The sequence below is a fragment of the Mixophyes fleayi genome, chromosome 12 (assembly GCF_038048845.1).
Source record: "Mixophyes fleayi isolate aMixFle1 chromosome 12, aMixFle1.hap1, whole genome shotgun sequence".
In the NCBI taxonomy this organism is placed as follows: Eukaryota; Metazoa; Chordata; class Amphibia; order Anura; family Limnodynastidae; genus Mixophyes; species Mixophyes fleayi.
In genome coordinates, this window is record NC_134413.1 from 57,290,545 (window position 1) to 57,314,599 (window position 24,055).

The following is a 24,055-nucleotide window of genomic DNA, read 5'->3' on the forward strand; positions in this document are numbered from 1 at the left end:
TGGAGGGCCGCAGATTGGACAGGCCTGAATTAGAGTGTGCAATGTGCGATCTCTTCGCCGAATGAACCGGACAGCTGCTGATGAATAGGGGATTAATATGATACCAGACATGACACCTTTCCTTTAACCTAAACCATATGTTTTACTAACATGCATATAACTTATAATATTACCCATAAATACTACTATATTTCGACATAAATAACTGTTGCAACTACAATTAATGTGTACTAATTACAAATGTGTGTGTGCGAATGTATATAAAAAGTGTAAAAACTGTTATTGCCACGTGTTGCGGCTGGATACGCCCTTTCACGCCGTAGCGTGCTCTACGCATATTTTCAGACAAAGACAACCAAGTTTGCTAGATATTAATTGAAATGACTTTATCCAATTTGCTGACTTCGACAGCTCCACCCTTTTGATAGTGTAATAAACTATCACAAAATCACTGTTTCAAGTTCATGATTGTACAACACTTCTTCACAGACCATGACCTCGGTATCTCGCACCACCCTTTCAGTCTGGTTTTCAGTGTTTCCACTAGAAGACTGTTTTCCACACTTCAACAGAGTAGGAACACATTTGACACATAAACCAATTGCTAAAATGACACCAAATATAAGGAGAAGGTTGCTAGTGTAGGTAAGCTCCATTTCCTGTACCCACTCCCCCAGACCAGAGAACCATTTCACAGGGTTCAACCACGAGAACCAACCTGCCACCTTTTCCCCGACCTCATATAACGAAGAATTATGGTTCCTTCGAAATTCCCATTTCAGTTGCAGAATTTCATCCATCTTCCGGTTTATAACCTCCTTAGGGTCATCCGTATTATTGGTGATGTACGTGCAACATTTGACCCCGAACTGGGTGGCCAGTGTCACACAGTACCCACCAGTAATAGAGGTGAGATAATTTACTCCCAGTCTATGTTGCACCAACTCCTTCTTGTACGCTTGTAGCTCCCTTCCAGTATACCTGAAAGTGTCATCATACATCTCGGTGATATTATCTATCAATTTAGCTAGGTCTTGAATATATTTAAAGTTCAATGTTCCCCGAGCGGTCCTGGTGAGATCTAGAGCAACCATATCTTGGAAACCCGCGGTTTCACTAATCAATTTTGTAGCTATGGGTTCCTCACCAGGAATCATATTTCTCTTACCACGGTGTTCATACTGTGTGTGTATGTATGGTGGTGATGTAGTCTTGTGAATACCAACCATTTCATCATGACTAATAGTCATGATTTCAGGAACCAGTTTAGCTAAGAAACACAAGCCCTTGGAACTCGGAGTCACCCAGGAATAAGCTTTTCTCCCACAAACAAAGTACACATAATCAGGGAGAACATAAGGAACAGTATGCCCATTAATTATATCACATAAGGTTTTGACAAAACTACTCATGCCTAGTGCCTCCATTTGTTCGAGACACGTGTCAGCATGGATGACCTTCTTACAATTACCTATAGAGACCTTTCCAATGAATACTTTCTTATGTTTAGTTACACGCCCTAATTTGTGGTGTCCATCAACAGTCCTGCCTATTGGTGACCTTACAAGTCTCCCTCCAAAATGAGTGTGGCGAGCCATTGTCTGATCGGATAGGTCAGCTTTCCAATTCTCCAGACTCTTTGCATGAGAGATGTTTAGGCAAAGTAAGGATCTGTCTACAGAGTATTGTCAAAGCTTCAGACCTAGTGTTATTGTACCTCCCTTCTATGGGCCTCCCTCCCTTCAATTCTAGTACCTCAGAGATGTTAAGTGGGAATGGTACTAGTCCTATGTTATGCTGTCCCTGAGGCACATGTGAGCACACCTAGCACTCAGTTTGATTTAGAACCTTACCCACTAAGGAGTGATAATCCTCCAGGGGATGCCCGCCCATGTCCAGGGTACTGGTGGACTGGCATATCTGGATGCACTTTTCTTCAACTAGGGAGTCACAGAACTTACAGATGCAATACTCATCAGACAATAGCCCCTCACACTGTCTCCGAGTTCCTGAGCTAGCAGACCTTTTCATAACCCCTGTACTAAGCTTGATAATGGGCTGCTCTGGGTATTCTACTAACTCCATCTCATCCGTATCACTACCAGAACCTGCCTCTGTCCTCCATCCTCCTTCGCAAAAATCGAATGTCCTAGAAAAAGTAAAAACAAGGAAAATCCTGGAACAAAAGAAAAACAAAAACCGCCACTCCATCGCTGGAAAGATAGTTCTGAGGCAATGTCTCTGGTTCAGGTGTCTTCACTGCAGGCTTTAGGTCTCCCGGAACAGGTTTACGAGTGACAGATCAGTGTCGTCGGTCTCAGCTTTATCTCGCACTTACTCCAGGTTACTGACTCTCCTGCAGTGGGTGGAATGGACCCAAGTGTCTCTCTCTGCAACCTTCAGTGATGTGGTACTAGTCAGCAGCACTTGGTATGGGCCTTCCCAACAGTCTGTTAAACAACCTTAGCGTAAAAAATTGCGGATCATAACATAGTCCCCAGGTTCAACATCATGACAGTATTCTGGCATACCAGGTGACAGCATTTTTAGTTTTTGTTGTTGTTGTTTCAGTTGTCTGCTCATTTTTATAAGATATTGCACAGTCACTTCATTATTACACTTTAAGTCATCTTGCGGACTCACGATCAAATGAGGTTGTCGGCCGAACAGTATCTCAAAGGGGGACAGATTGAGAGGAGGTCTAGGAGTGGTTCGGATGCTATGGAGGACTAGTGGCAAAGCTTCAGGCCATGCTAACCCAGTTTCAGCCATTACCTTACCAAGCTTGTTCTTAATGGTACCATTTACTCTTTCCACCTTACCACTGGCTTGTGGTCGGTAAGGGGTGTGAGTGAAGTCTGCTACTGATTCCCATGAGTTTACACATATTTTGGAAGATATCACCAGTACAGTGGGTACCCCTATCACTTTCAATGATTCTAGGGATACCGAACCTACACACAAAATCTTGTACAATTTTCTTTGCAGTGAACACAGCAGTTTTAGTGGATTCCGGATATGCTTCTACCCAACCGGAAAAAACACATCAATACATACTAACACATACTTTAGATTCCTGCAAGGGGGTAATTGGATATAGTCAATTTGTATTACCTGAAAAGGTCCGTCTGTAGGAGGGATGTGGGATGGCTCAGTTGGAATAGTTTTCCCGACATTTTTCCTCAAACAAGTAAGACATGACATTGCTTTCTTACCAGCCTGAGAGGAAAATCCAGGAGCACACCAGTATGCTCTCACCAGTTTGCACATACTTTCTTTACCCAGGTGAGTCAGACCGTGTGCTGCTTCAGCCAGGCTTGGATAGTATGTCCGGGGAGCTACAGGCTTACCTTGTCCATTCCTCCAGAGTCCTGAGGACTCTTGACCACATCCCTTCGCCTTCCAGACCGCCCTTTCCTGCGGGGAACACAAATCTTGCATTTCAATTAATTTCTGCATGTCTAATGTCTGAAAAACCATCATAGTCTCAGTCGATACAGTCATAGGTTGCCCTGCTGCCCATTTAGCAGCTTCGTCTGCCCTGTTGTTGCCCAATGACACCGGGTCTTCTTCAGAGGTATGGGCTTTACACTTTATGACGGTTACTGTCCTGGGTAACTGTATCGCTGTCAGAAGTCCTTTTATGTGTTGAGTGTGCCACTGGTGTACCTGCTGCTGTCGTAAAGTTTCTAAGACGCCAAAGGGCCCCAAAATCATGCACTACCCCGAAGGCGTACCTAGAGTCAGTATATATATATTGGCTGTTTTACCCTCTGCCAACTCACACGCTCTCCTTAATGCTACTAGTCCTGCCACTTGCGCTGAGTGAGGTGGGCCAAGGGGTTCAGCTTCTACCACATCCTGATCGTCTACAACAGCGTAACCAGTACATAGCTCTCCCGTCTCTGTCTGTCTATGACAACTTCCATCTGTATAAAACGTAAGATCTACATTTTCTAAGGGGGTGTCGCGTATATCGGGCCTTGCAGTAAAGGTCTGGTTCAGGTGTTCCATACAAAAATGCGTGTCAGTACTCTTGCCTAACTCATCATCAACCAGGGTCTCCTCACCTCCCACCCTTTGTGTCTCTAGAGACACATATGGAAGGTATGTAGCTGGATTTAAGGTGCTACATCGTTTGATGGTGATGTTTGAGGGTGCCATCAGAGCTAGTTCCCACTTTGTGAATCTAGCTGAAGAAACATGTCTGGTTTAAGCTGAATTTAACAGAGCTGATACAGCATGGGGTGTATAGACAGTTGAATTATGTCCTAATACTACGTCCTCGCTCTTACTTACCAGAAGAGCAGTTGCTGCTACACTTCTGAGACATGTTGGGAGTGATCTAGCCACAGTGTCCAATTGTGCACTGTAGTATGCTACCGGTCTGCTAGCGTCACCATGTTTCTGTGTGAGGACACCTGCTGCACAACCATCAGCTTCCGTACAGTATAGCTCAAAAGGCTTTTCATAATCAGGTATTCCCAATGCAGGTGCTCTAGTCAGACTATCTTTAAGATTAAAGAACGCTTGCTCTGACTCTTCTGTGTGTACGACACGTTCTGGTTTCGAGGAAGAGACTAGCTCCTGCAATGGTAATGCCAGAATAGAAAAAACTGGGATGCAGGATCTACAGTATCCACACATCCCCAGGAAGGTACGAATCTGCTTCTGGCTCTGTGGCAGGGTCATGTGTTGTATAGCCTCAATCCTGTCGGTTGTCAAATGTCTTAGCCCTTTGGTGAGGCAGTGTCCTAAGTATTTGACCTTAGTCTGACATGGCTGTAATTTATCCTTTGCCACCTTGTGCCCTGTTTGTGAGAGATGGAGCAACAACAATTTAGTATCATGTAAACATGACATAAAAGAATCAGAGCACAGCAACAAATCGTCCTTATATTGAATTAGAACAGACCCATTGCAGGGTTGAAATGATTGCAAACAGTCATGTAAGGCTTGGGAGAAAATACTGGGTCTGTCAATGAACCCCTGCGGAAGTCTGGTCCATGTGTATTGCACTCCCCGGTAGGAGAATGCAAATAGGTACTGGCAGTCAGGGTGAAGAGGGACTGAGAAGAAAGCAGAACATAGATCAATGACAGTAAAATAACTAGGAGACAGTGGAATCTGCATGAGGATGACAGCTGGATTCGGCACTACGGGGAATTGGCTCTCAACAACTTTATTAATTCCCCTTAAGTCCTGGACTAATCTATAGCCCCTCCCCCACTCTTCTTCACAGGGAAAATGGGACTATTTGCTGTGCTCGATGTACGATTTAAAATCCCTTGTTGCAACAGCCTTTCAATAACAGGTTATACCCCTAATTCCACCTCCGGTTTTAATGGATACTGTGGGATTTTTGGAGCTATCCTACCACTTTTTAGATTTACCATGACGGGCTACGTTTGCCATCAATTCAGTGTCCTGTCCATCTCTAGTCCATAGTGACCCTGATATTTCCAGCAACATCCCCTTTACTTGAGATGGACTTTATTCTACAACGGTAAAGTGCAACATTAACCTCTGAGGGGTGTCCAATATATCCTGTACCTCATGCGCGACCTTCTCTGGTATATCTAAGAAAACACCATCTGAAGTACAGTATATGACACATCCCATTCAACATAACAAGTCTCTCCCTAGCAAGTTAGTAGGAGCCGCTGCAGCTAAGAGAAACGAATGCTTAGTATGCAGGGGTCCGATAGTAACTTCAGTGGGTTTAGTTAGAGGATAATGTTACACTCTTCCTGTTACCACCATAGCTGGAATAGTCTTACTGGTCACCTGTAGATTGAAAGGAGAGGTTATCACTGATCTGGCCGCCCCTGTATCTACAAGAAAAGTTTGTTTCCTACCAGCTATGTCAACTATCATTGTTGGTTCTTCTCTCAGACTCTCTGTTAACCTCACTGGCTGTAGACTACAGGTATGACCTGACCCCTAGCGTTGACTATCGCTTTCCCGCACAGCATTTGCTGCTATAACATGCGCGGTCAGGTGTGAGTCTTCCAGACTATGTGAATTCCTCCTTGGAGGATATCTATGTGACCCTCCATTAAGATTATATCTTCCCTTTCTACAATCCTTCCTCATATATCCTTCTTCTTTGCAATTATAACATCTCAACATTCTAGGTTTCCTGTCATGTGGGTTGTACGCTGGTGGTCGTGTATGCAATCCCTCTAATGCCTGTATACTCACCATCATCAACCTGTCACTCTTCTCTTCCCTCTTCCTAAAAATATTTTTGTAGTGTTCCACGGCAATCTCTCTAAGATAATCTACTGTGCTGCCCCTCCAACCAGGTGTTGAGGTTTGTACCATTGTCTTTAGACTTTCCTTTAAACCATCCATCAGTACCGTTACAGCTACTTCCCTATGATGTGGATTCTCCTTTATATCTGATATCCCAGTAAACTGTGTCATTGATGCAAGAGTTCTAGCAAAATAGTCCGATGCAGTTTCACTATCTTTCTTTTATAGTGAAAATCTTACTCCAATTTACTACTACTGGAAAATAGGTGGCTAAATGTGAGACAATTTGCTCTATGTTCTCTTGATTACCTTCATCTGTCACGGTGTCGTCTCCCTCCAACAAACAATCTTTAATACATTTTTGTATGTTCGTATTGGGAGGGAGACATGCCCTCAACACTACATGCCAATCCTTATTGGTTGGTTCGTGTGCATTTCCTAAGTCCTTAACAAACTTCTGACATTTAGCCAACTCTTTTCTAGGATCTGGGATTTCAGTCATAATGGAACATAGTTCTGATCTAGTCCAGGGACAATGCATTGTAACATTTCTTACAGGAACTATACCATCCTTATCCGCCTTCCCATTGGGAACTGCTATTGTGCGGACAGGATAAGTACCAACTGGTTCACTATCTTCAGGATTAGTCACAGGAACCGCTGCTTCCGTACCTTGGATGTTATCCCTCCTAGTGGTCACTCCACTACACTCACCTATCTCAGCTACTGCCCCCTTTCCATACTTGCGCTGAACCTCTAGCATATTAACAGCATGGGCAATGGCTGCAATTACAGTGGGTTCATCCTCTTCAGAAACACTTGCTTTAAATTGACTTAAAACAGGATATAACTTAGCAATTTCCTTTTTTCATTTTTAATAACGGCTGTACTTACTCCCCCGCCACATAGGGTGGCAGGGGCGCGCTTGCGCTTAGTTCTCCACGCTTCTCAACTGTTCCTTCCGCCGTGCGCGCGCTTTTTGCCACACCTACTTCCGCTGTGCACTCGCTGCTCTGCCACGTGTTGCCTTCCATTTGCCACAATTTCAAACAGTCATTATGTTTATTTCTCACTTTCGTTGACTTAATCAACCATACTTTATCTTTTACATTATTTAATACCTCTGAATTAAAACTCCCTATTGTTGGGAAAGGCCTAACACAATCCTTGGTCATCTTGACCCATGTGTCGCAATACGCAGTTGCGTATGCACCATATTTCTTATAAATAAGAAACCTTGCTGAACCAATAGGCCCTTCCTTATTCAGTACATCGACCATTTCTAGCATCTTCTTCGCACCCATGTTGAACAATAGGGTCCCAGGAATATCACAATATCCTGCCACAATATAGGGTCCCAGGAATATAATATCCTGCCACTACTTTCAACACTCTGCCACCCGCAATCTACTGCTAGAGATATTTTACCGGCCTGTGGACGTATTTGCTACAAGCCGCGTCCACTTGCTTCCTCTCGTACTAAACGAGGACCCCTAATACATAAATATCAATGCGGACTAAAGGGCTATCAGCTCCTCAATTACCCCTGACTCTCCAGCAAATCTGTTGAGTTTATTACAACTGGCAGCATCCGGTAAAGTCAATTACCGGCCCTGCCAACAGAATTCCTCCCCGTGCTCCCAAGTCACAATTCACGGCTTTCCTTTGCATGCGTCCGATCGCAACGCTTAAAGATACAAGTAATCAGTAAACGTTGCGATTACTCTTGGGTGCGCGTCGCCAGTATACCTGCCTTGTATACCGTACACCAATTGGGCACCTGCCTCGTCAGACAGCAACTGACACTCTATTTAACAATAGATCAAACCCTCGTGTATTTTAAGTCACCAAATCACACGACATACACCTTTTCTGCGCAGAAAATCAAAGTTCCCAACAATAGTAATAAGAGGTTTTAACAAGTGATTATACTATGCATGTATAACAACTATCAAAACGGTTGTTTAAACATGTGGCAAATCTACCGGAAGTTCACATACGCTAGGCAGGAAGTACACATACGCTAAGCAATACAATACATTAAAACGCAATATGACAATAAAAAGAAACCGTTTTCTCTTTTGTCCCTAGATTCAAGTTAGCACTCCTTCAGATTATGCAAAACGGACATTCGGTTTCACAACACAGAGTAATGAACAGGTTTTGAACACATTGTGTTCTTACCCATATATGACGCGTCTCCACCCTCTGTTGCGGAACCGAAATCCGTTGGTCTTGCGTAACCTCCGCTTCGAGCCCCCAAATTGTTATGCACTTTTTGTCGCTATCCAATAATGATTGTCAAATCTCGATTTGTGTTTCCAACACACAAATATGTGTTCCGACTTTCCCGCCAAGAATCCAGTCTCAACTAGTCTATTAGCATTTTATAGTCGGCATCACTTTAAAGGTTTATTCCCTAACATCAATAACTAGAGCAGGCCTGTCCAACCTGCGGCCCTCCAGATGTTGTGAAACTACAAGTCTCAGCATGCCCTTCCAGCTATCAACATGTTGTCTACTGGCAAAGCATGCTGGGGCTTGTAGTTTCACAACATCTGGAGGGCCGCAGATTGGACAGGCCTGAACTAGAGTATGCAATGTGTGATCTCTTCGCCGAATGAACCGGACAGCTGCTGATGAATAGGGGATAAAAATGATACCAGACATGACACCTTTCCTTTAACCTGAACCATATGTTTTACTAACATGCATATAACTTATAATATTACACATAAATACTACTATATTTCGACATAAATAACTATGTGTTGCAATTACAATTAATGTGTACTAATTACACATGTGTGTGTTTGTGCGAATGTATATAAAAAGTGTAAAAACTGTTATTGCCATGTGTTGCGGCTGTATACGCCTTTCCACGCCGCAGCGTGCTCTACGCATATTTTCAGACAAAGACAACCAAGTTTGCTAGATATTAATTGAAATGACTTTATCCAATTTGCTGACTTCGACAGAATATTGCAGTTTCTTAATGTATCTTGTTGTTACTGGGTCATTTACAAATAACTTACGGTATAAATGTATTTAAAGGAAACAGCACAGAGCGCTTATTTATAGAATTGCCAATGCACTTATTTTTGATATTGTGTATATTTTTGATATAGGAAATCCTTATCTCTGAGACCAGGGAAGAAACTTGTTTGTTTTAAACTTGCTAGAGAGAATGCATGATTTCTTAGGTATATATCTGATACAATGAGCCTTTGTTTAGAAAGTCTTTTGTGTATCATGATGTGGGGAAATGATTTGTTTGGAGTTTGTACCTTTCTTTGGGAATGTGTATTCTTTGACGGTCTGAAGAAAGGGTTCATGTCAATTAGACCTTTTGACTTGCTAGTAGATCTCCTGCCTCTGAAATAAGATGCAGGAAATCACAGCAAGGTTTTTAAGATATCACAGATAAGTGTAAATATTGTTAGCTTTGCAATTCATGTAAATCTGTGTTTTGGTAAACAGGTTACATCCTGATTCTAAAAATAGCCTGTGTCCAAATCTGTATAAAAAACACCGTCCTGTACACTGAATTGTATCATTCCGATGTTCCATCTGACCTGACCACTGATACCTTTAATCAGTGGAACTGTCCTTGTCAGGGCACCTGAGAGAAATAAAACATCACTATTTGCTTTAAGTCCCTGCTTGACAACTTCTTCAATATTGCTGTAATCCTGTGACCTGCAGATTAGACCCTAAATCTAATCCATACTCCGGCTGTTTCTGATGTTGGACCTAGCTCTTCAGTACCACCGCTCTGCCGCTACTCAGCAGCTAGCCAATGTGATAGGCCAGGGGAATCCATCCACAGCACCCTGATCCATGATAAGCAGTCAGGGGTACCAGCCCAAGTGTACCAGCATGGGAGTACACTAGCAGCGACAGTTACCCAGAAGGAACGTGGTTCTGGGCGCCAAAAAGGTTCCCAGTGGGGGCAGCAGGCTCCTCCTACTGCAGCAGGAGTGGCGTATTCGGAATAACGAAAGGGGACGGTGGTAAAGTAAGCCCAGCCGGTTCCCAGCAACAATAGTCAGGGTGGCATAGGCGTTCCATTCTGTCACACTTGTCAATTATTTTACTATGCTATTTCCTTTGCAGTACAAGAGTGTATTATTGAGTGTAACCAGATTTAGGTATCCATGTTTTCTTTATTTCTTTCTTTTTTTTTTGTTAAGCAAGGTTTCATATTCCAGTCCTTTATAGGAGACTGATGCATACATAGTGAGACTGTGTATTTCTTTCAAGAAACAAAATAAAAAATTTCATCATTTTGTTTTTAGAGTGCTTGTGGACAGGTCCCCCTATGTTGCTTCCACATGTTGCAAGATGACTCCACAGCATCAGAAGGGTTAATATATAATGTAAAAATGTATTAATAAATTGATGTTTAATAAATATGTATTTAATATGTGGAAACTGTGGCGCACGTTAGTAATTGACGCACAGCGCTGACCGGGTTATGTCCCAGAGCTATGCGACGATGCATGGAAATGTGTGCCTGTTTAAATGCTGATGGCCTGGAATGAGCAGCACATATCAGTGTATGAGGAAGCTGCTTGCTACAGTGTCCAAGAGGATAGACCAGCACCAACCTACCAGAACCTAGCACCCGATCCCAGTAGCAGCCCTCTCCTACAGAGTGAACTAGTGGCACAGGCTCAACACCCTGATGATGGTGTATTAGTTGCACTAATGCTGTAGCTGGTTTCCTTGAGAGACACCAAGTTGCAAATTAAGCCCATCCGGTCACAGCACTTGTCTGCCAATACCTTTACATTTGCTGATTAAAAAAAAAAAAGAAAATACATAATACACAAACCTATAAAGGATTATCAGAGCACATAAAAGAAAGCTAAGCATTTGTTTTTTTAGAAAAGCATTGATAAAATGAGTGAGTGCAGTTCGTTCCAAAGAGAAGAAACCGCAAAGTTATAAGATTGAGCCCCAAATGAATTATGGGAGATTTTAGGAACTGTTATTAGTCCTTCATCTGTGTATAGAAGTGAGTGGGAGTCAGAAATATATAGGACCCTGGTTGTGAAGGTCTTACAATGTCAGTAAACCAATCTTGAAACAGATTTGCTTTTTTTTAGAGGCAGCCAGTGTTGTAGAAAAATAGGGTGTATTAAATAAGTTTTTATGAGTGCAATTTTTCAATACTCTCTTTCTAGATTGCTTTATTAATTACGCTCACCTTTTTCATGTTTTTCCTTATAACTCAGTCTTTTTAGCTATTTAAATAATACAGATCTTTGCTCAATAGAGTGGGCACTTTCAAAATTAGCGATAAAATGTAAGCTTCTTACCCTCTGTTATACGCCATATGCTACATTCTAACCCTCATTTTTGTTAAGCATATGCAGGAGCTGGTCGCACATTAATGGCTGCCTGTGGCAGCTCGTATCATGTAGCAGTTTTTTTTCTGGGTTTTTTTCTTGGGACTTTATTGATTTGGCAGCGAAAATTTATTTGCTGCGCGGCATCACTCAGCCGGCGCTGGGGAGGTCTAGACTGGGCTGCAGAGTGGCTCCTTCTGTGGCCAGCAGTGTGCTCTCCATGGGATTGCTTCCTGGGGGACCCAGCCACTACTGCCCAGGATCCTCATGCGTCCAGCACTTTTGGGCCAGGACCAGTATCGGACCGTGCACCGGAGGTGGATAAGTAGTTTCCCGCCCTTCTGGAGTGGGGATCAGGTTAGGAGATGCGGTTCCAATCCCCTGACACCAGGATTGGGTAACTCCGGTCCCTACTTAGTTAGTATGGGTGTCCTGGTGGGGGCTACCCTTCGTAGCATCCCCCACTAGACACTGGATGACTAAGGTGGCAGTCCTTTAGGATGATTGGCATCTTATTGCTGGGCCCTGGGGGGAGGTGAGATCCATGTAGCGCCTCCTCCATGGTGGGAGCTTCCTAGCTAGACCAACCAACCAGGAGAGGCAGAGCAGACATTTTGGGAGAAGCCTTGTGCAGCAGTGCTTTTCTTCTCCACCTACTTTCTTATCTACAGGGATTAGTGTTAAGGTATTGGGGATCTTGATGTCTGGGGACTTTTCCTTGTATCTATACAGTTCCACATCCTCCTGGATTGTGCAACTGTCATCCTCTCATTTCTTTCCTTTGCTTTCAGTTATGTTTGGGAAGGGGATTTTGTCCAGGGCTAAGCCTGGAAGTTGTACAGTAGTGAAAGTTTCTGCTTGCTCGAGTTGTGATGCCAAATTGTTTTTTGCAAAGTGCGGTTTGGGTGCACTGTGCGTGGCATGTGAGACGGAGGTCCAGGGGCTGCGCTCGCCTGTGAATGAGCCCGCTGAAATAAGAGTCAGCCTGGGGATCTGGCCCAGGCCATTTTTTTAGCTTACTCAGCTTGCTGTGCGCCCTTTGGAGCAGGGTGGATATTCCCCCCATCTTCTGTGACTGCCCTGGGGAGGCAAAATTATCTTCCCCTGAGCTATAACCCCATTAGAACCTTCAGTTTCAGCACTTTCTGCACCAAACCAGCTGGCTTGGACTCAGGAACTGGCCAGGTTAGTTCAGATATCCTCTTCGTGGAGAGGATTCTGACATCTGCTACCGCTTCTGGATCTCAGAAGCATTAGCATCTGGTGCTCCCTCAGCCGCTGAAGAGGATTCTGACTCTGATTTCTCTTCCTAGGAGGAAGGGGAGGTTAACGGTAGGCTCTGACTCTGAGGTTTCCTCATTTTTGGAGAAGGATGCCTATAATAAATAGTGTGGATGACTTGATGCATACTGTTAGATGCTGGATATCAGGTACAGTGAGGAATCAGTGATGCCCGACACTTCCCTTTTCAAGAAGCAAACAAAACCGGGTTCTTTTCAGTCAGTCGCAATAATTGGACGACCGTTTTAGTGAGTTGTGGGATTGACCTGACTATAAATTATATGTTTACTGCAGACTGCAGGCCCTTTATCCTCTTCCTAGTGGGGATATAAGTAAATGGGAATCCCTGCCTTCGGTGGATGCTCCCATAGCCCGCCTTTCGAGGACTACAACCATTACTATTCCTAATGTTGCTTCCTTATGGAACATCACTGATTGGGAAATAGAAGCCACCCTTAAGACTGCTTACACAGCGGCTTCCCTTATACCCCAGTTTGGCTTCTGCATGGGTCATTAAGATGGTGGAAATGTGGGTGAAACTGTTGGTGGAGGGCTTGGACTCTGATAAACCAAAATCAAATTTGCTCTCCTCAATGGAGCACATTTGTAAGGCCTCTGAGTATCTTTTGAGGGGTGGATATAGATAAGGGACACATTGGAGCTACCACTTGGGAACTCCTGTTGTGTGAGCCAGTTTGCTTCTCTTCAAGGATTAGTAGTTCTGTTCCACCACAGAAGCCTGGGTAAGAGGCATCATTAGCTGGGGATACATAATAGATCTCCAGGCATCCACTCCTCCAGGCGCTTCTCCGTGAGTCTTTCAGGAAGCAGGGCGAAATAACGGTCTCTATGGGAGGCTATTCAGTCTCTTATTTCAGCACGAAAAAGAAAGGGTTTTGGGGTTTTAATCAAACCTCTTCCTAGTCCAGAAGCTGGACGGGTTTTTTGAACATATACTGTACGTCAATCATTCAGTTGAGGTAGACAGTGTCAATTCTTTACGGTCTGTGAACAACAGCATGGAACGGTAGGAGTTCATGGTGTCCATGGACATCATGGAACCATATCTCCATGTTCCAATCTGGGAAGGTTATCAATGCCTTCTCAGGGTCACTGTTCAAACTCTGCATTATTCGTTTCGGAGCCTACCCGACAGTCATTCCATTCCTCAATTATCTACTGATTAATGGGGAGTTCTCTGGCCTTGCTTTAGTTATATGTTCAGGTGACCACCTGGGTGTTAGAATCACAAGGTTGGATTATCAATTTCAGGAAGTCCAACTTGATCCCATCCCAGAGGATGATCTTCCCGGGCTATCTGTTTAACACTGGGTGTTCCTGCAAGAGGAAAAAATCCTCTCTCTACAGGGACTGGTGAAGTCCCCGTTAGCTCACAGGTGGCGTTCTGTATACCTGGGGTGAACCTTCGGGGAAAGATGGTGTCCACCTTTGAAGGAGTGCAGTTTACCTATTTTCATTCACAAGTGTTCCAGCTTGAGGTAATCTCGAAGTGAAACAAGTCTCACCAGTTTGACAGTCTCCAAGTTTGGGGGGTTGTGCTATTCCAGGCAGCCAATGCCACAGGGGGTTGTACATAAATTACCAGGGGGGCAACAAGGGCGTTGGAGACAGCAAAACTATTTCATTGGGCAGAACAGTATGTTCTGGCAATTATGGCAGTCCTAATCCCAGCGGGTTTTTTTGGGGGGGGGGGGGTTTTTAGTTTTCGTGTTAATGTACAACAGTTATTTTGGCAGTAAAGACCAGTATGTAGTGCTGAAAATGATTATGGATGTGTATCTACGTAGAATATGTGAATGTATTATGCATAGAACTTGGAAAGATACAATATTTGAATTGGAGAAATTCTGGATTTTGCATGTAATGCGTGTTTTACTCTGTCTAATTGCAATCCTTTTGTCTATACCTTATAAACAGGTGATTCAGATGATGCTGCTCCATCCAGTTCCACTGTGCTATCATCCACTACCCCCTCTGTGTCATCCACCATCAAGGAAGCATCTCCAACCCCACCTTCCTCTCCATCTGTTACAGCTGGGTTCTCCTCACACAGGTAGAAAACAATTCAAATGTATCATCCTGCAGACACACTTTTTATTTTATTTTTTTGGGGGGAGTGGTTCAGTATTTGATAATATCTTGCATCCAGGTTACGTTTTTCTTAAACTGTAAAATATTTATTAAATGTATTAATCTACAGTCATGGACAGAAATATCGGCACCTTTGCATTTGGTATCCACATTCTTTGTCTGTTAATGTTACAGAGCCTTTGTTTTTTTATTATGAATTTAATACTGTATAAACATCTAAATCAGAAAATTAAAAGGTGACAAATTGCACTGAAAATTAAAATTTGGCTTTGACAAAATTGATACTGTAGACTTAATTTGGTAGCACACCATTTGGTTAAAGTAAGTGCTGTCGGGGAGTGTGGCTTGACTGAGCACGGAGTAGGACGCACAGCGCTTCCTCTCCCGCATATATACGTCAAATTATTCGTTCCCTCTGCACCTACCTACCCAGAATTGACACCCTAGTTCCAGCTGGACTCCCTGTCTCCCTGGTTGGGTCCGTGCCCCGAGTCTTGCTGTCTTTCTGGCGAAACTTGCTGTGTAAGCCATGACTGCAGTGTCTGGGGTCGTCGGCGGAGGAGCTCTCACACCGGCCCGTGTCTGTGGCCCCTGCTGTACAGTCTGGCAGACTTTTTGCCCCCCTCTTTTGAAATTGCGGGGTACAAGTGCAGGCGACTCCGATGCCTCCTCTATCAACATTGCCGCAGATTGACTCCATCGGGAGGTCGGGTGGGAAGCAGCCATTTTTTATTGCATCATACCCTGGAGGCTGGAAGACAGCGGGAGTGCGTAGAACACCGTCAGCTGACAGCCTGTTCCTCGACCTGACAGGTCCCCCACCATCTGTATAGGAGTCAAGAATCTATTCTGCAGCACCCAGCTCTCCTAAGTGCTGACTTGTGACTGTGCTATTGTCTAGGTCCCGCACACATACTGTACATCTCATACCACACCACACGCTGCAGCTGAGGGCAGACTGCCTGTTTCCAAGCTGACTCCCTTGTCCTCTCTGGCACTATTAAATTAAGAAACGGCTGGGCCAGAAATTGGTTTCATCTTGTGTGGAAGTGAGTGATATTAAGGCTCCCAAAACTGCTGGTGCCCCCCCCCCCCCTCCCCCATCTCTCCACTGTTCACGGGTAACAATTTACAGAAACTGACATGTGCTGGACCGGATTTACCGCTAGGCACCTGCCTAGGACCCAGCAGTTCTCAGGAAGCACACAGCAAAGCAGATGGGGTGGGGGGGGGGGGCAAGGAACACCTATCTCACGCAGGGAGGTTCCACGAGTCGGGGGAAGGGCTGGTGTTATAGCTGGGTGGCTGGTCTCTCTCCCCCCTCTATGTGTGGCCTGCTCTGTGTCACATGGGACGTCCACCACATAACAGGTGCTGTCCATTGTGTAAAGAGAAGGAAGACTGCACAGCTCGTGGATGGAAAACAGTAAGTTGGGGGGGATAGTATATTAATAAAATGTGTGTGTAGGGCCAGTGTGTGTATATTATGTGTGTGTGAAAGGCCAGTGTGTGTATATTATGTGTGTTTGAGGGGCCAGTTTGTGTATATTATGTGTGTGTGTGAGGGGCTGTTTGTGGGAGGGAAATAGGTTTATTTTTTAAGTGGTAACACTATTCAATGTTTGAGCTGGTTGGAGGGAAATGTGGGTGCTATACTGAACACTAGGGCTGGTTGGTGTTTACTAAATTTCATGTACCCATTTTTTTTCCCAAATATGTCCTCTAACATTCCAGGATCCAGACAAGCAGCAACTGATCTAAAGACACAGCAGCCACAAGCGGCAAAAGTGACGAGAACAGGTAGGAGAGAGCAGGGTAGTCTGCCAACTATCCTGAATCTGGTGGAATTTATATTATGAGGATTTCTGACTTGTTTAAATGTTGCACTATGGGATTCATGCAGAAGACTGACATATTAACATTATTATTACATTCCAGCACTTTTTCAAGTTTCTGTAGGTAGAGGGCTGCAGTTAGTAACTGTAGTGGCGGACGGTCTGTGACGTGTAGTGATAGAAGACTATTGGTTTTTTTTATTACTGGGCTTGCTAACCTTGAACTACAGTTTCTTGACATGTTTATTATGATTAATACCAAAGTTTGGTTAAAGATAAAGTACAATTTGTGTGAATTGAAAGGTAAGCAGTGGTGGAAGTGGGGTTTATATGGTAGTATGTCATACCGCTACTTCTCATACTGCCCTTCATTGTAAAATAATAAAATTCCATTCACTTGTTTACATTCCCATTAAATTTTTCATACCGCCACTTCTAAATTTCCACTTCGACCACTGAGCTTAATATTCATCGTATGGAGTATATGACTAGTATAATTCAAAATTCTGCTAGATCCTTTGACAAAATATGGGGTCCATGGTCATTATTCTTTAACTGCTGGGACCACAGTGTGATGCAGTGTAATGATAAAGGAGGGCACAGTGTGATGAGAGGGACAATAATGAGGGGCCACATGGTGATGCAGGAGGTGCAGCGTGATGTGCAGCGGCAAATAGCTTACCCTTCTACTATAGGAGTATATGCTATGCCACTACAGCTGCAATACTAGAGAAATATGCCCGGGCCTCTTCCGCAGCTCAGTCTGCAGAGGTATCTGGCACTGCAAAGACATCTACACTCTCAGGGGACCCCAATTCCATCCAGCAAGAAATTCTTGTTATAACCACCTCTGAAAAGCGAGTTACGGATCGTATTTGTGTGTTGCAATTGGATCTCTCTCATTCGACAAGATCTTCAAAAAATGAGGGAGCAAGTTGGAGAGGCAGAGCACCGTATATCCTCACTAGAAGATTGTACTGCTCACATGAGGGGAGAAATCACGATCTTAGCTACTCGAGTTAACGCGTAAACAAAAAATGGCCCACATGGAGGGCCAAACTTCGTAGGAATAATATCCGTTTTGTGGACCTTCCCGAACGTATGGAGGGATCCGCTCCTGAAAGATTTCTGGAAACCTGGCTTGTCCACGAGTTTGGCAGAGAGGCCTTGACCTCAGTTTGCGGTCAAGCGGGGTCATCGTCTTCCGTCTCGGCTACCCCAGAAGGGGGCCCCGGCACCCACATTTATAGCTAAACTGCTTCATTACAGGGACAGAGATACCGTTCTCCGTCTGGCCAGAACGCATGGACCCCTCAAATATGAAAACCACGTAGTATCAGTCTTCCCAGACTTTGCTATTGAGGTTCAAAAGAGCAGATTTACCCAAGTCAAGCTGCTTCGGGATTTACAACTACCCTACACAAAGCTCTTCCTGACAAGGCTCCAAGTGGTGACGGATGAAGGCTATGAACTAGTTGGGCGGTAGGCCCCGTGCTGGGCCTCAGGCGAGAAACTTTTTCTTGGTTTAGGTTTTGGCTAATCTATTTATTGTTTTTGCTACTTGTACTTGATTTGAAGGGGTAATACAATGTACTCTTTCTTTTTACTTTAACTGGGTAAAGTGCAGAGGACATACTAAGGGAGAGTCCCCTTGTCACAAGCTAGAACTTGGTAGCTCTCAAATAGGTTAATAGTTGGGATTGTTTGAGTTTTGTTAGTCTAGGGAAATTTAGGGGATTAAGTATACCAAAGTTTTTCTCTAAGTATGCGGGGTGGGGGCTTGGGATAGTGGATAGTATGTTTGATATAGTTCCGCTTGTATTCTTTGCCAAAGCATTCCAATACGAATCACACTTGACAAGATTGATTCTAAACTGCTATGTGCTTCTTCAATACTACATGTTTCTCTATTCTGGTCATTCGCAGTGTAATTCCTTGAAATACTCAGATCCTCATATTTAGCTGCAATGTATGTTCAGTTGTAAGATGTATCTGGGAATGATTTTCATGTACTTGATGATGGGGTCACATAGGGTGGGGACTGGGGGGTTTCGGTTCCTCCTGTGGAATGTAAGGGGGCTTAATCGCTTCAAAAGATCCCTGGTTCTCACACAGACCAAAAAGTATAACACTGATGTGGCATGTCTTGTAGAGACCCATCTGGTGGTGGTTGTGGAGTGGGGGGGTCATGTACTGGCTCTGAAAAAGCCCTGGGAGGGATGGGCATATCACTCGACCCACGCCTCACACTCACGGGGGTAACGATACTGATAAATAATTTAACGTGTGTTGGAGGAGGTACAGCTTGATGCCTATGGGTCAGTGTGTATTCCTCCGAGCCCTCATGGATAATTCACAGCTCATACTCCTGGCCGTGTACATCCCTCCACCTTTCAATTCAGAGGTACTCAAGAAGGCCTCTAAGTTCATTGCACTCTCCCCGCATGTCCCAGAGATCTGCATGGGAGATTTTAATGCAGTTATGGATTAGGGTCTGGACTGGCGGCGGGAGACGTCCTCGGTGGCAGTACCTCCCCACTCACCAAATTATTTGCAGATGTTGAGGACTCACTATCCTTTTCAGGGGTATTCTCCTGCTACTTCCCATCTCATCATGTCTTCTCTCGCATAGATTTGGTCCTACTATCTGGCAAATTGACCCCTTTAGCTTGAGAAATTGGATACTTCTCTAGGGGAATATCTGACCCACTCCCCAGAACAGCTGGTTGCTGCCCTTGTCCCAGATGTCGGAATTAGATTTTGGAAACTTAACCCTTTTTGGCTCCCACTTATGGGTATAGGTAGTGATCTGGTGACGGACCAGGAGGGGTTTTTCTCATACAATGCTGCCACTGCCAGTTCACCGGTCCTCTGGAATGCCTTTAAAGCGTTCCTTCTTGGCACTTTGGTCAACCGTGTTGAGGGCCTCAAAAGGTCTTCCAGGGTGGAGGAATCTAGGCTAGATCAGACCTGTCGGGACTTGGAGCAAACATATTTGTTAACAGGACTCCCTGCTGATCGGCTGACTTGGCTACATGCGCACAAAGAATGGGCTGATTATTTGCTAGAGAAGTCTGCCCTAATTATTATTATTATTGATATTAATTTATAGGATTCCACAAGGTTTCTGCAGCGCCGTACAGGTTACAGACAGTGGACCATACAGGGTAAAACATACAGAACAATAAATGAAAAGTACCAGAGCTTCAAAGCTCCAAACATAGCATATACATTGAAGAATAGGTAGAGAGACAGGAGGGAAGAGGGCACTGCTCGTGAGATTAAATCCTAAAGGGAGGGAAAACAGACAGGAGGCACAATAGAGAGTCGGAGAGGAGCAATAGCAAGAGAGGCGGGGACGGGGAATAGAGGACACAGGGGAACAGGCATGGAGAACAGGTTAAGTGGATGGGCTGGTATGCTTTGAAGATGAAGTGCGTTTTAAGTGACCGTTTAAAGGTGCACAAATTAGGGAAGAGTCAGATGGAGCGAGGGAAGTCGTTCCAGTGAAGAGGGGCAGCCCGGGAGAAGTCTTGTACTCTGGAGTGGGATGAGGTGATTAGAGTGGAGGAGAGGCGACGGTCATTGGCCGATCGAGGAGAACGGGATGGGGTGTGGGTAGAGATGAGGTTGGCAAAGTGAGGGGCAGTGGAGTGAGAGAAGGCCTTGTAGGTAGGGGTGAGGAGTTTGAAGAGCATTGTGTAGGGGAAAGGAAGCCAGTGAAGGGCAAGGCAGAGAGGGAAGGCAGAAGAACAACAGTGCGGGAGGAAGATGAGTCTCGCAGCAGCATTAAATATACTCCTGAGGGGGGGGGGGCAAAGTGGGAGAGGGGAGACAAATGAGGAGAAGGTTACAGTAGTTAAGATGGGAAATGATGAGTGTGTGGATAATTGTTTAAGTGGCATCCTGAGAGAGGATGATCCGGATGCGGGCGATATTGCTGAGTTGAAGACGACAGGATTGAGCGGGAGATTGAATGTGGGGGGGTAAAGGAGAGGGTGCTGTCAAGGGTGACATCCAGGCAGCGGAGAAGGGGAACAGAGGATATAGTGGTATTGTTAACAGTGAGAGAGAGAGATCAAGATGGGAAGAAGATTTAGAAGGAGGGAAGACAATGAGCTCAGTTTTAGCGATGTTAATTTTGAGAAAACGTGAAGACATCCAAGAGGAGATGGCAGAAAGGCAGTCAGTCAGATACACGAGAGAGGAGCAGGGGGGAAAGGTCGGGAGAAGAGATGTAAAGCTGAATGTCATCAGTGTAGAGGTGATATTGGAGACCAAAAGATGTGATGAGAGCACCCAGGGATGTAGTGTAGAGTGAAAAGAGTAGAGGTCCAAGAACCGAATTCTGAGGAACTCCTACAAGGAGGGTGGGGAGGGGGGGTTGGACCAGGAATGAATACGGAGAAGGTGCGATTGGCGAGACAAGAGGTGAATCAGGCAAGGCCAGAGCCAGAAAGGCCAAGAGATTGAAGGGATTACAGCAAGAGGGGATGGTCGACAGTGTCGAAGGCCGCTGAGAGGTCCAGGAGGATGAGCAGGGAGACTTGGCCCTTAGATTTAGCCGAGATGAGGTCATTAGTAACTTTGGCCAGGCCAGTTTCAGTGGAGTGGAGGGTGTGGAAGCCAGATTGGAGAGGGTCAAGGAGAGAGTTGTCCGAGCGTCCATAGTGAGGCGGTTGCAGACTACCCTCTCGGGAAGCTTAGAGGCAAAGGGGAGAAGTGAGATGGGGCGATTGTTAACAAGTGAGGTGGGGTCAAGATTGGGTTTTTTGAGAACGGGAGAGATAAGGGGCATGTTTGGAGGAAGAGATGACAATGCCAATGAAGCGTGATAGATTAAAAAGGTGAGAAAGGTAGGTGCAGGCAGTAGGGGAGAGGGTGCGGAGGAGGTGGGAGATAATGGGTTCCAGGTGGCAGGTAGAGGGGGAGAGGAAAGAATGAAGGAGTGGATTTCATCACCTGAGGTAGGGCGAAAGGAGCCCCAGATTTGGTTAGAGGAAGGCTGAGCTACAGGTGTAGCAGGAGAGTTAACCAAGGAGGAGATATCATTCCTGATTACCACCTTTTTCTAATCCAAAATTGAGGTCAAGTCGGTGGCAGAGAGGGGGCGCGGGATAGGAGGGGGGGGAGTTAAACGTAGCAAAGAGGCGGCGGGGATTAGAGGACTGTGAAGAGATGAGTGACTTGAAGAAGGATTGTTTGGCGAAGGAGAGAGCGGAGCTGTAGGAGGAGAGGATAAATTTGAAGTGAAGAAAGTCGGCTAGGGAGCGAGATTTCCTCCAGAGGCGCTCCGCAACACAAGTGTAGTTCTGAAGGAAATGGGTAAATTTAGAATGCCAGGATTGAGGTAGCCAGTGTCGATGACGGACAGAAGATACGGGGGCAACAGAGTACAGAGTGAAGGAGAGGAGGTGGTGGTCAGAGCGATCATAAAGATGGGAGAAAATGAGGTCAGGGGAATGGTAGATGACAGACACACGGAGGTGGATGGGGGAAAAGAGGTGGATGAAGTGGACTTCAAATGAGGAGAAGGCGAAGGAAGGCACAGTGGGAAGAATTCGAAATGTACAGTTAGGGAATAGGAGTAGGCCCACACCACCTCCTGGGCAGTCATCCGGTCTGGTAGAGTGGGTGAAGGAAAGGCCCCCATGGGAGAGATCGGCAGGGGAGATTGTGTCAGAAGAAGAGAGACAGTTTTCAGAGATAGCAAGATGGTTAAGGGAGTCAGAGATGAAAATGTCATGGATAGCCGGCAATTTATTACGGATGGATCTGGCGTTCCAGAGGACGCAGGAGAATGGAAGGGAAGGATGCTGGGAGTGGTGGATAAGATTAGTAGGGTTGGTGGAGCTTGGGGGGGTAGAATTTGAGGCGAGTGGGCTGGGGGAGAGGATGGGTATAGGACATGAATGAGGGGGAATGATGGGAGACAGGAAGAGAGGAGCGTGGAGTGGAGAAAGAGTTAAAGGGACAGAGGAAACTGGAACAGTGTGGAGAGAAACAAGTGGTGAATCGCACTTTAATGGACAATGAAGTGCTAAAAGCAGTAAAATGCAGGCAAAAACAAAAGGTGGTGCTATAGAGGGGAAACAGGAAGAGTGAGGAGAGCAACTAATAGAGAATCACTTAAAATGAGCAAAGAGGTACAAAGACAACAAAGTGCTTTACAATGATAGTGGTAGCCTTATGGCATACTTGGCCAGGTCAGAACTGCAAATCAAGACTTCATCTGCCGATTCTGACTGGTCGGGGACCCTTCAGTGCCAGACGGAAAAAATTGCCATAGTGTTTTGAGCTTACTATGAGGACTTGTTCACCTCCAGGTCGAACTACTCTGCACCCCAGCTGTATGGCTACCTGTCCTGGGTGCGTCTCCTCAGGCTCTCTAGAGGCTGTGGATTCTCTTGAGGCCCCCATTACTGTACAGGAAATTGAGGCGGCCATAGCATCTTCTCCATGTAACAAGGCCCTGGGTGTGGATGGACTACCCATGGAGCTGTGCAAAAATTTCTTTATCCCTAAGCTATTGGAGCAATATAATGAATTCTATGAGGTGGTAGCTCTACCGCCATCCATATCTGAGGCAATAATAGTGGCCATCCCTAAGCCGGGTAAGGACCAACTGCTGCCCGAGTCCTGCCAGCCCATTTTACTGTTAAAATTTTTAGCTAAAGTACTTGCCATGAGACTAAATACGGTTATTGCTCAGTTGGTCCACACCCAGACCAGACGGGGTTTATGCCAGGGAAGTCTAAGGCCATCAGTCTCCAGCCTTTATACCCATTTACAGATGCCTGGGGGTCACGGAGATGGGGCGGTGGTTGAGTCCCTAGACGCAGCCAAGGCATTTGACTCTGTCTAATGGGAATATTTGTGGGCAATCATGTGTACATTTGCTATTGGTCCTAGGTTTTTGTCCTGGGTGAGGTTATTGTATTCGGTCCCAGCTGCCAGAATTATCATAAATGGTCATACATCTTCCCCATTCTTGCTGGGCAGGGGCACGAGGCAGGTGTGCCCACTCTACCCGGCCCTGTTTGCCGGGGAGAGGCCCCTATAATCCATTAGAGCCACTGGCGGGTTTGATCCATGCACATTCTTAAATCCGTGGCCTCAGGGCTGGGTAATGGGGTAGACAAGGTCGCGCTTTACACCAACTATATGCTCCTTTTCCTCAAGGACTCTGAGGCATCCCTAGCCACATTGCTACGC

The 24,055-nt window shown here is 45.2% G+C and overlaps 1 protein-coding gene across 5 annotated transcripts in view; it reads left to right on the top strand.

The window, feature by feature from the left end:
• Nucleotides 1-24,055, top strand: part of PACS2 (phosphofurin acidic cluster sorting protein 2) — a 410,192-nt gene that overhangs the window by 358,200 nt on the left and 27,937 nt on the right. For all 5 annotated transcript variants that reach the window (XM_075192154.1, XM_075192150.1, XM_075192151.1 and 2 more), the window contains one exon: nt 14,832-14,967. In XM_075192154.1, coding sequence (XP_075048255.1) covers nt 14,832-14,967 — 136 coding nt within the window. The remainder of the gene's footprint in view (nt 1-14,831; nt 14,968-24,055) is intronic.